Source organism: Malaclemys terrapin, chromosome 4 (genome assembly GCF_027887155.1).
Source record: "Malaclemys terrapin pileata isolate rMalTer1 chromosome 4, rMalTer1.hap1, whole genome shotgun sequence".
Classification (NCBI taxonomy): Eukaryota; Metazoa; Chordata; order Testudines; family Emydidae; genus Malaclemys; species Malaclemys terrapin.
The window spans coordinates 83,964,164-83,976,265 of NC_071508.1; the positions used below are offsets into that span (position 1 = coordinate 83,964,164).

The 12,102-nt window shown below is 40.8% G+C and overlaps 1 protein-coding gene across 6 annotated transcripts in view; it reads left to right on the forward strand.

Moving 5' to 3' along the window:
• The window catches only part of GPHN (gephyrin), a 453,097-nt gene that overhangs the window by 431,757 nt on the left and 9,238 nt on the right, over positions 1-12,102 (forward strand). For all 6 annotated transcript variants that reach the window (XM_054026831.1, XM_054026833.1, XM_054026832.1 and 3 more), the window contains 2 exons: positions 9,137-9,224; positions 11,601-11,674. In XM_054026831.1, the coding sequence (XP_053882806.1) occupies positions 9,137-9,224; positions 11,601-11,674 (162 nt within the window). The remainder of the gene's footprint in view (positions 1-9,136; positions 9,225-11,600; positions 11,675-12,102) is intronic.

Here is a 12,102-nt window from a genome sequence, read left to right on the forward strand (position 1 = left end):
GTCTTCTTCTGACAGTGAACCTTCTGACTCAAGGGTTAAGCACCATGACCCACCCCAAACTCTCATCATTGCACCTCAAAGCCTGGCTCCCTGATGCCTCTCTGGTATAGAACAGGCTTGCTCTGCAGAGGTTCAAATAGTTCTGCTGAACAGTAGAAAACCCGCCACAAGGACAACTTACCTTCAGAAATGGAAGTGTTTTCAAGTGTGGTATGCCCAACGATCCATACCTTCTCTCAAGTCTTTCCTCGCACACATTCCTGCAGAATTTAAAAACCATGGGTTTATTTCTGAACTAAGGTTCACCTGGCTGCCACTATAGCCTTTCACCTCCCCCCAGCAAGGGGTTTTCAGTCTTCGCTCAGATGACCACTGTGAGATTCATTAAGGGTTTTCCTTTTCCTCCCATCAAAAAACCTCCTCCACAATGTGACCTCAAAGAGAAAACTGCCATTTGAACCTATGGGGAGTTGTTCTTTCCTTCATTTTTCTTTTAAATCCTCATAGCCATCACCCTGGCCAGAAGAGTTGGGTAGGATTCTTTTAGTTGACCAACTATTCAGGGTGTTTTATTGCAACAAGGTGACATTACGTCCCCACCCTCGCTTTCTACCAAAAGTTTTATCATAACTTCACATTAATTAGGACATTCATCTACTAGGGTTTTGACCCAACCTCACTCCACTAGAGAGAGAAGCCAGTCTCTACACACTGGATGTAAGAAGAGCTCTCACCTTTTACCTTGATAGGACTAAGCCTTTCAGGGCTTTTTCCAGACTCTTTATTTCCATCATGGAAAGAGTGAAAGGACACCCAATGTCCACCCTAAAACTGTGAAAATTGGTTTTGGGATGCATCTTGACCAGTCACAACACCTCAGATACGCATCCTCCATTTAGGGTGCTTGCCTATTCCACCAGGGCTCAGTCTACCTCTGTGGCCTTATTGAAGACCATATCCATCTTGGACATTTTCAAAGTCCACCATCTAGTCTTCAGTGCACACATTTTCCGAGCACTGTGCAATCATGCATGTTTCTAGAGCTGTCATGGCCTTTGGTGAGGCTGTTCTACAGTCTGTACTGAATCTGTCTCTTCAGCATCCTTCTTCATAATTGAGGTACTGCTTGGGAATCTCCTGATGCGGCACACTGATAGGAACAATAACTCAAAGAAAAAGAAGAAGAGGTTACTTAATGTGTTCAGAAACTGGAGTTCTTTGAGATGTTTATCCCTACAGATGCTCCACTACCTGCCTTACTTCCCCTCTACTTTTGAGTCATTTTCTGTGGACTTCATGGTTGAAAAGGAACTGGAGCGGCAGCAGGTCCATCTATCCCTATATATCCTCTTACAAGGGCACGAGGATATGTAGGGCTCAGCACAGACTGATGGACACTACTGACAAAATCTCCAATCAGGAGTGCATGGATGCACGCACATCTTGAAGTGGACCACTCATAGGGACAAAACATGTCAAAGCACTCCAGTTACTGTACAAGGAAAGTAACCTCTCCTTCATGATGATAAATATTCTGGAAAGGATATTAAATCTTATGTTTCAGGTCTTACGACAATCTCTAATAGAAATCAGAATGAGATTCAATGTGGGGGCATATTTTCTCACATCTGCCTACTGATACTTTCCTCTGAAGCTTCTGGTAGTGGCCACTGTTAGAGACAGGATATTAACCTAGATGGACCATGTGTATAATGAAGTATGGCAATTCCTTAGTTCCACCATAATGGCCCGCTATTCTTCACAGGCTCTTGGAAATGAGTATTTGCAGATGGGATCTTGTTCTATTATCAGTTTTATCAATGTCCAGGGCATTTTTAGCAGATCTTCATATGTGAAACACATTACCAGAGGAAATCAGAATGAGCTCAGGGATGACCACTTTTAAGCTTAATTATAAACCTGCCTTTTTGCAGAAGTCTTCTTACAATGATAATATATGAGGAGGGGGTGGGGGTAGGGCAAAGAAAAGGGGAAAAGATTCAGACGTTTAACTCAGAAAGATGGCAAGAACAGGGTCTGTTATGGCCTAAAATTGATGTTAATAGGAATTCTGAATTCAGAGCCTAGATTCTACACAGATAAGGCTTCATAACTGTGATAGACAAATTTCATTAGCTGGTTTGCAAATAACTCAGGCTAAATAATCTTGGTGTGATTTCATAATTAATATATCAAGACAAAGCACAACATTCACTAGAGAGCAGTATAGACATTCTGACCAAGATTTTCAAAAACAGGAACCTTAATTTAGACTCCCAATTCCATATTAAAGTACTTAAATATGTGTGACGTTGTGCAGTCTATATGGTTTTATAAAAACATGATAATAAGTGAATATAATGTAACTGGAATATGCTTCATGCAAAAGGTCTCTTGTAAGGTATGATTACAAAGCTTATAATCTACTGAGTGTGATCATCCTATTTGTATAAATGTACCACTCTTGTATCTGAAACTAGAAATATGAAATATAACTCTGAGGGCCTATTGTAAATATGCAAAGTGTGGGCCCTTAATGGTGGTTTGGAATCTTGATGACTCCCATTGTCTGCAGATGGCTGTGTTTACCTATGAGTTTTCCTGTATATTTGTGTGCTGGCAAGTGGGTAATGAAGTCTTGCAGTGACATGTGATCATGTCACCTGAACTGGAATCCATCTTTAACCTGGTGCTTTTCCAGTGAGGGGGAGGTGGAAACCCAGAGGGACAAAGGGTTCCTGCCTTATGCAAAAGATATATAAAGGGGTGGAAGAGAACAGAGGGGGAGAGGAGCCATCATGAAAAATCCCCTAGCTATCACCTGAGCTGGAACAAGAGCTGTACCAGGGGAAAGAATTGTGCCCAGGCCTGGAAGGTGTCCAGTCTGAGAAAAAACTTACTGAAGTATCTCTGAGGTGAGATTATCTGTATTCAGTTTGATTAGACATAGATTTGCGCATTTTGTTTTATTTTGCTTGGTAACTTACTTTGTTCTGTCTGTTATTACTTGGAACCACTTAAATCCTACTTTCTGTATTTAATAAAATCACTTTCTACTTAGTAAATAACTCAGAGTATGTATTAATACCTGGGGGAGCAAACAACTGTGCATATCTCTCTATCAATGTTATAGAGGGCAAACAATTTATGAGTTTACCCTGTATAAGCTTTATACAAGGTAAAACGGATTTATTTGGGTTTAGACCCCATTGGGAGTTGGGCATCTGAGTGCTATAGACAAGCACACTTCTGTGAGCTGTTTTCAGGTAAACCTGCAGCTTTGCGGCAAGTAATTCAGACCCTGGGTCTGTGTTGGAGCAGATGGGAGTGTCTGGCTCAGCAAGACAGGGTGCTGGAATCCTGAGCTGGCAGGGAAAATAGGAGCAGGGGTAGTCTTGGCACATCAGTTGGCAGCTTTCAGGGGGGTTTCTGTGATCCAACCTGTCACAATGTGATCTGACTTTCAAAAGTTCTGACAACTCAGCAAAACTTCCATTAATCTCAGTGAGTGCTGCTGGAAGCTCATCACTTTTGAAATTCAGGCCTCTTATTTAGGCACTTAAATATGGATTTAGGAGACTAACTTTAGGCTCCTATTTTTTGAAATCTTGGCCACCATGTGAAATTGAAATAGTAAGAGTGGTTGATACTGAGATCAAAATCCTCCACTCCCAATTCTTAAATCACACAGATGCTATTTAACTAAAAGAAAGAGATTTTGTCTTTTTGTGTTTGTTTGTTTTCTTGTCACAGCTGGTTTCTCTTTCCTTGAGCAAAGCATATTACATTCTAAGCCCTCTCTCCCTGCTACAGACCTTTATCCTACCAGCTGACACATTGGAAAATGAGCATGTATCATGTTCTTCTTCTTCTTCTTCTAGCCCATTCCACACCATCACTTAGTTCCACTTCATGAATCTGTCTGCAGGAGTGCACCGAGTCAGGGGGGCAAAAGTTCTCACTTAGAGCTGGGCAGGAATTTTTTGACAAATCAGAAACTGTTCATGAAACCAAGATAAGTTAGACAGAAAAACATTTAGTTTTGAGATTTTCAGACAAAATCTGGGGTTTTTTTGGTTCAAAATGACTTTTCATTTAGAAACTTAGGCTAATTAGACTGAAAAAGTTTTTTAAACGTTCAAAATCAAAATGAAACAATTTGAAATTGTCAAAACAAAGTGTTTCAACTGACCCAAAATGGAAAAAAAAGGTTTTGTTGTTTTGGGGTGGTTTATTTTTTATTCGTGAATATTTTCTAGATTTTGACTTTTTGTCTCTTCAATTTGAGAAACATTTCAAAATCTTTAAAATATTTTCAAGTTAGGAAAATCATTTTCCACACAACCCTACTCTCACTGCATTTTCCTAAAGAGAAAATACAACATCACTGAACAACACCTGCATTATGCCACACCAGTTATGGAAGTTTGTGGAAAAGTGCTGGCAGGTCACTCACTCTCTACACATCTGCTATATAAATGATGTCTGTGGACTCTTTGTCTGGTGTACACTACAGTAGATGGTGTTTCTTTTGTATATCCAATGTTGTAGAAAAAATTAATTATACACCTCTACCCCGATATAACGCGACCCGATATAACATGAATTCGGATACAACACGGTAAAGCAGTGCTTCGGGGGGGGGGGGGGGGGGGCACTCCGGCGGATCAAAGCAAGTTCAATATAACGTGGTTTCACCTATAACGCCGTAAGATTTTTTGGCTCCCGAGGACAGCGTTATATCGAGGTAGAGGTGTACTATATTGTATTATTTAAGAAAGATTCCCAAAACTCCCAGACCCACACTTGAACCACGGATTCCAGCAGATGCCTCTAGAAACAGCAGACCTTGACAGGGATTGTCCCTTCCTATATGTTTGTACGCTCCCAAACGTATTTTGGGCACTACCACTACAGAAATATAATTATCAAATAATTAAATACAGTATTACAATATATATGCAGAAGGAGGCAAAGTTAAGGTTACTCGTGCACTCTTATTTTTGTATTTGCCAAGTTTTGAGTGCTTGCCTGTGCATTCTCTACATGTTGTTTTTCTGTAGAATGGATATATAGACAAACAGGAATCCCCTTCTCTTAGCTTCTCATGGTAACTGTACTTTTCTTAATGCAGACTGGGCATCTTCTGTTTTATTCATCAATATAATAGTAGCTGAACAGTAATAGACAGAAAGAGGTTGCAGCAATAGCTGACAGTCCCAGTCTCTGCCAGAGCAGCGGTGTCCACACTGCTATTTTTAGTGCGCCAGCTCAAGCCCCACTAGCAGGAGTCTGCCTACCTGAGCTGGGAGGCTCACTCCCAGCTGCAGTATAGACATATCCCATGTGTTCACCTATGAGGTCTGTGCAGAGCCAGCTCCAGGGTTTTTGACACCCGAAGCGGCGCCAAAAAAAAAAAAAAAAAGCTGCGATCGCGATCTGCGGCGGCAATTCAGCGGGAGCTCCTTGGCTCTGAGGGGGAGTGAGGGACCGTCCGCCGAATTGCCACCGAATAGTTTGACATGCCGCCCCTCTGCAGAGTGGCCGCCCCAAGCACCTGCTTGGCAAGCTGGTGCCTGGAGCCAGCCCTGGGTCTGTGCAGTGCTCAGGCTCAGTAAGTGTCCACACTGTAAGCTCTAAAACAGGGGAGCTGCTCAGCCATGGTTTTCAGAAAGAGGGAGAAGGAGGAGTTCTGAGGCTGAAGGGCTGCTGTGAGTTCCACCATTAGCCCCAAAGACATTTGGAGCAGTACGAGATAAGCAGCCCCTCACGACTTTGGGAGGAATGCGAAGGTGAGCAGGAATATAGACCTTTGTTGGAAGGGGAAAGCAGCCAAAGTTGTGAGTACAGAACAGCAAGAGAACTGCATTTCTGGTCCTTTCTGTGTAACATGCAATGAATTCTGGGAAACATGGCCTTGGGAGGAAAATGTGGGTAGTTTGGGGGCTCAGAAACAGAAACTGGGAACACCTGCTCTAAATTTATGCTTTTGAACATGAGAACAGTCATTTTCAGTCAATAACAGATGAAAAATCTGATCCTGAAGATTGCTAAACACTACAGTTCGTTGTGGAGTGTTGAATGGAAATCCTACATAAACAAAACACCAGAAAAATGGAGTGGGTTAGATCATCTGTTTGCAGAAGTTTAAGGGAAAAGAGTTTGAATGTAATATATTGGAGAAAAATTATTCTAGTGTTTATTTTATGTTAACTTTGTAGGGTTTTTTGTTGTTGTTGGATTTTTTTGGTCAGTGCCACTATGTTTTATCTGCTATGTACTATAAGGGGCAATTGACTTAATGCCATGTACTGGATGATACACTAATTTGCTCATAATCGGAGTCAGCCATATACTGGAAGGGCTGGTTATTTCAGATAATGTTCCCCCTATATTGGCAAAGTACAACTCTTTCTTACCAATGTCTGTTATTTATCAGCCCCTGACCATTTTCCTGCACACCCAACCTCCACCCACGCCAAACAGTATTGCCTGTGAAATTTCCTAGTCAGTGAATGGGTCTACCCTTTAGTTGTGTGTAATGACTGGTGGGTAGTAGGTCACTGTGGCCTCCTGCAGTTTGCAACAGCATCCTTGGATCTCTGGTGTACAACTATATAAAGAGTAGAAAGGATAGATGGCTTGGAACTATTTTAATTTATTTTAATCCATGTCACTCAGCTTTGAAGATGAAAGTTTGGATATTTAATAATAAATGTTTATTTTTCAAAAAATAAGATGTCAGCATGATAGTGAAGAAGGGATTGGTTAGATATGTTATTAAGGGGCCTTCCATTACTCAGCCCCATTTACAGTATTTTCACCATTAAATACAGTGTATTCCTGATTCTGCATCAGTCTGAATCTCTACTTCAACATAGGATGCAAAGTATTTATCCCTGTTTGAAGGGCTTCGTGTCTGAATATGTATCTATTCTAGTGTATGTTATGTCAGGTGACAGCCCTACTTTCCCTTGGTTGACTGTGGAATAAAACTAGCGAAAAAGCTTGGGAAATTGGGATTGACTTTAGACAATGTGCTGAGGACCAAACAAAGGGATCACTCTCACCTTTTTTAATCTTTATGAATGGATTTATTGCTCATGACAATGGGAGACTAATAGCGTGGACTAGAGCCTGGCAAAGTGTGGTGAGGCACTATGTAAACTTCCCACAAGCAACTGTTCCAATGCACCTAAATCCTAACCTGAAGGTCATTTTGCTTTTCCAGTGCCAGAGCCCCTTTTGCTGTTCTGCCAGTACACCTCAGTCCTAACCTGTAGTGCCCCCTATTGCTCTAGTCTTGCACATTTATATACCTCTAACAATGATCTTCATAGACCTCTTGGCCAGAACTGAATCAAATTACCTGGTGTTTGATTAGATCACTTGCTCATGAGTAAACCTGGCTTATCTACTTAAGAAGGGTGTGCAGTCCTATGAAAGAAAACAGAGAATCGTGTAACACTACTGCAAAAAAAAGCAAACATTATTTTGGGATGTATTAGCAGGAATATTGTAAGCAAGACACAAGAAGTAATTCTTCCGCTCTACTCAACGCTGATTAGACCTCAATTATAGTATTGTGTCCACTTCTGAGTGCCACATTTCAGGAAAGATGTGGAAAAATTGTAGAAAGTCCAGAGAAGAGCAACAAAAATGATTAAAGGTCTAGAAAACATGACCTATGAGGGAAGATTGAGAAAATTGGGTTTGTTTAATCTGGAGAAGAGAAGACTGAGGCCTTGGCTACACTTGCAGCTGTACAGCGCTGTGAGGTAAACCTGTCTTCGTACAGTTGAGTAGGGAAAAGCACTGCAGTCTGTCCACACTGACCGCTGCCAGCGCAGTGGTGTGGCCACACTTGCAACATTTGCAGCTGTGTTGGGAGCGGTGCATTATGGGCAGCTATCCCAGCATTCATGGGGCTGCAACGTGCTTTTCAAAACGGGGGGGCGGGAGTGGATTGTGACAGGGAGTGTGGGGGGAGAAAGAGTGCTTTTTGGAGCATGTCAGCTCTCTATTTTGCAAGTTCCCAACTCCCGGCCCCCTGCTCATTCATTTACTCACTCAAAGCAAGCTGCAAACTGTTTGCTTTTCTCTGTGGTACGAGCTTTGAAACCGGCACTTACGCATTCCTGCAGCCGGTCACAACAATGGAGAGGATTGGCCACTTGACAAGGTGATTAGTACAGCGCTACAAGCGTTTACACTCACACCCGTGAGTCGTAGCCACTCTGCTGCAGCTGTTATTCCTCTCGGAGATGTGGAGTACCTGCAGTGGTGTACCTAGGGAGATACAGCGCTGCAAGTGCCCTGCCAGTGTGGACGGGGAGTGAGTTACAGTGCTGGGGGAGGCTTTACAGCGCTGTAACTTACAAGTGTAGCCAAGGCCTGAGAGAGGCATGATAATAGTTTTCAAATACATAAAAGGTCGTTACAAGGAGGCAGGAGAAAAACTGTTCTCCTTAACCTCTCGATAGGACAAGAAGCAATGGTCTTAAATTACAGCAATGGCGATTTAGGTTGCACATTAGGAAAAACTTCCTAACTGTCAGGGTGATTAAGCACTGGAATAAATTGCCTAGGAAGATTGTAGAATCTCCATCATTGGAGATTTTTAAGAGTAGGTTAGACAAACACCTGTCAGAGATGGTCTAGATAATACTTAGTCCTGCCATGAGTGCAGGGGACTGGACTAGATCAGTGTGGGGACACAGAGGTCTTCCAGGGGATATATCAACTCATCTAGATATTTGCCTAGTTTTACAACAGGCTACATAAAAAGCAGTAGCAAAGTCAGTATAAACTAAAATTTCATAGAGACAAAATGCGAAAGTAAACAATTTTTCAGTAATAGTGTGCTGTATTTTTATGCCTGAGTTTGTAAGCAAGTAGTTTTTAAGTGAGGTGAAACTTATGGTATACAAGACAAATCAGACTCCTGAAAGGGGTACAGTAGTCTGGAAAAGTTGAGAACCGCTGGACTAGATGACCGTTTGAGCTCCCGTCCAGTCCTACAATTCTATGATTACCTTATATTTTGAGTGTGCAAAGATCTATTTATGTTTTACTTTATCCAGTACCTAAAAATATTTCTCTGTTCATTAATCTCTTTGCTTTGATTTTCTTGCAGCCCAGATGATTTACTGAATGCACTGAATGAGGGTATCAGCCGTGCAGACGTTATCATCACATCAGGAGGCGTGTCCATGGGTGAAAAGGTATAAGCTGAAGCATGGTTGCTACATTGCAATAAGAATACCAGGCATGAGGTCAGGAGTTCCTGATGGCAACTGCTAATGTATTCATGATTATTACCAGGACATTCCAGGTCCCTGGACCCAGCGCTGGTGGATTAATTAAAAAAATAATTTTAATACTGTCCTTCTTTTATGCTTTTGTTTCAATACTATAGTGGGTATGTGATATTGCTGGGAAGATTCTAAGTGTTGTTGGAATCAGCCCTTTCCAAAATCATCTTGTATCTAGTTTTCATTTAAGGAGTGATCATATAAATTTAGTGCTTGTGAAAGGTGCTGGATTAACAGCATCTGAAGACTGAAGACTTATTTTTATCCATAGAGTATAAAATGTGGGTAGTAGCAGTGCAAACTACTCTGCAAGTGAATGTGTAAAACTGGCTCCTTCTTACTGAAAGATTTGTTCTCTGAGTGTATCAGAGCTATATCTGCTGACCTTAAAATAGTTTTTGTTGTGTTTTATTCCTCTTACCTCTGCAGAGACAGCACACATAAAAGACAGTGAGCTGGATTATTTGCCTTCTTGTGAATCATCAACAGAATTGTTTGCTAAGTTGCAGTTGGTAGTACCTGTGCAAAATCAGTGAAGACAGATGTCACAAAGGGCATAAATGGGCCTGGAGAACCTTTAAAACTTGTGGTGACATATGAGAAGGAAAAAAATCAAATTGACTTTTTTATCCCAGGTTGTGTTTGCATGAATGGCAGTTAAAATAAACATTTATCTAGGTGTAACAGAGCAGATTTTATATGGAGTCACTGAGAGATGATAAACAGTAAGCTCAATGGTTCCATTTTTAGAGTCAGTTTTCTGAGCAGATCCTCTCTTCAAAAGGCTAGTATCTTGCATTAAGGGAGAACTAGAAACATTTTGTTGGACCAGTAAAAATTACTTTCAGGCCCTGTAAAGTCCACAGTCAGTGGCCCTGGAACTGTGATCAGAAAGGGAAGTGTTGATTGATCCATGAATTTTTAGAACAGTGGTGTCATGCAGACACATGGCCACTAGGAACTGAATTGAGACCACCACTTCATTTCACAAAGGTATCTGAACAGCCTTTGGATGCCAATAATTTTTGCTCACTCCTCATCTAGACTGCATTTGAGACAGTAGCCTAAAGCTGAAAGGCTCCATATCTCATTACCAATTCCTTGAGGCATCCATCCTTTTTATATTGGACTCTTGGTAGTGTTCATGAAATATCTGAAGACATCTTAAGGAGAATTTAGATGGCAAATTAAAGACAAGGACTTAATGGAGTCAACAATCAAGAATTTGTGTCATGACAGAAAAAGGGTCACAGCTTTGGACAAAATAGATTTAAGAAAAAAAGTCAGAAATCTGCGTAGGGACCTCGGGTTCATTGCTTCTAAAGTCTCTCTTTACTGACATTTCTTGCAGGTGATAACCTAATTTAAGATGCATGGAGTCTAATAGAAATAAACTTATATAGGCTTGTTATTTTCAGTTATGATACACATCTGTGAGCACAGCTATTATCAACAGAGAGACAGCATAAGGAATTCCGGACTTTTTGATCTAATGGATTGATTGTGTTGATCCAAAATAATTTAACTTGAACCAACGCACAGAAAGTGTAGGCTCACTAATTTCCCTCTTACAGAAACTTTAGTTAAATAACCTATAGCTGTGAATTATATGATGTCCCCAAGAAATTACAAAAACTATAGTGACAAGGTGGGTGAGGTAATATCTTTTATTGGACCAACTTCTGTCACCAGCAGAAGTTGGTCCAATAGAAGATACTACCTCACCCACTTTTTCTTTCTGATATCCTGGGACCAATGTGGCTACAATAACACTGCAAAAAACTACAGTGACCTTTTGAGAGACTTTGAGGTCTACAGTGCATCCTAGTTCTGAAAGGTACTGGCTGATCACTGAATTCCACTAGTAGCTAATTTACAGTCTCGAAAGAAAAGTAGTTTTATTCGGTTTGAGTCTTAGCCCTGACTTATCAAGAAAAATGTTTTTGTCTTTGGAATGTATGCACCAGATTTCACAAGCTGGCATTAAAAATTTCCTGTAGTGAATATCTTTGGACACTTTGAAGATGCCAGTACTGCAGTTGACTGGGCAAGGATCCCTGTATCCACACTGAGTCAATTGCATGTTCAGAGTCTAAAAGAGTTATAGCTCCCTCTTCCTCACCCATCTTTCTGCAAGTTACTCCTTTCTAGTACTGGAAATTCCCTACTAGTTTATAACACTTTAAACAGGGCCTCCATGTACATGACATCTTTGATGCTGTAAACCACTGTAAACAACTTTGATGTTACTTTAATATTTTTTTTTATTTTTCTTAATGTAAACAGGACTATCTTAAACAGGTGCTGGACATTGACCTTCATGCACAGATTCACTTTGGCAGAGTTTTTATGAAACCAGGGTAAGAAATATTTTTAATTTTGTGGCTCTGATGGAGTCTACGATGGAGATTGTGCCAAATCTGCTACACGTGGGTTTTGTTCTGTTTTGGTAGAGATGCTATTTTAAAACCTAATATAAACCATTGGGTAGTTGGATATGGGAAGGAAGTAGTATCAACCCTAATTAAATCAGTCCTTACCATTGCTAGTGAATTTAACCAGAATTGAAAGCTTACTGCTGATTAGCAACAGATATTTCTATGTTGGAAATCACAGGGAAAAAATCAACACATTAAAAAATGTGCAGAGCCCTAAATATATTGCCAGAGCTCAGACACCAGCTTTGCTATGAAGCAGCTGGGAAATGGATGGACATTCTGGTTGTTGATATGCTCATTAAGCATTCCACTTCACTTCAGAATTCACATCACCTATATTGGTACAACAA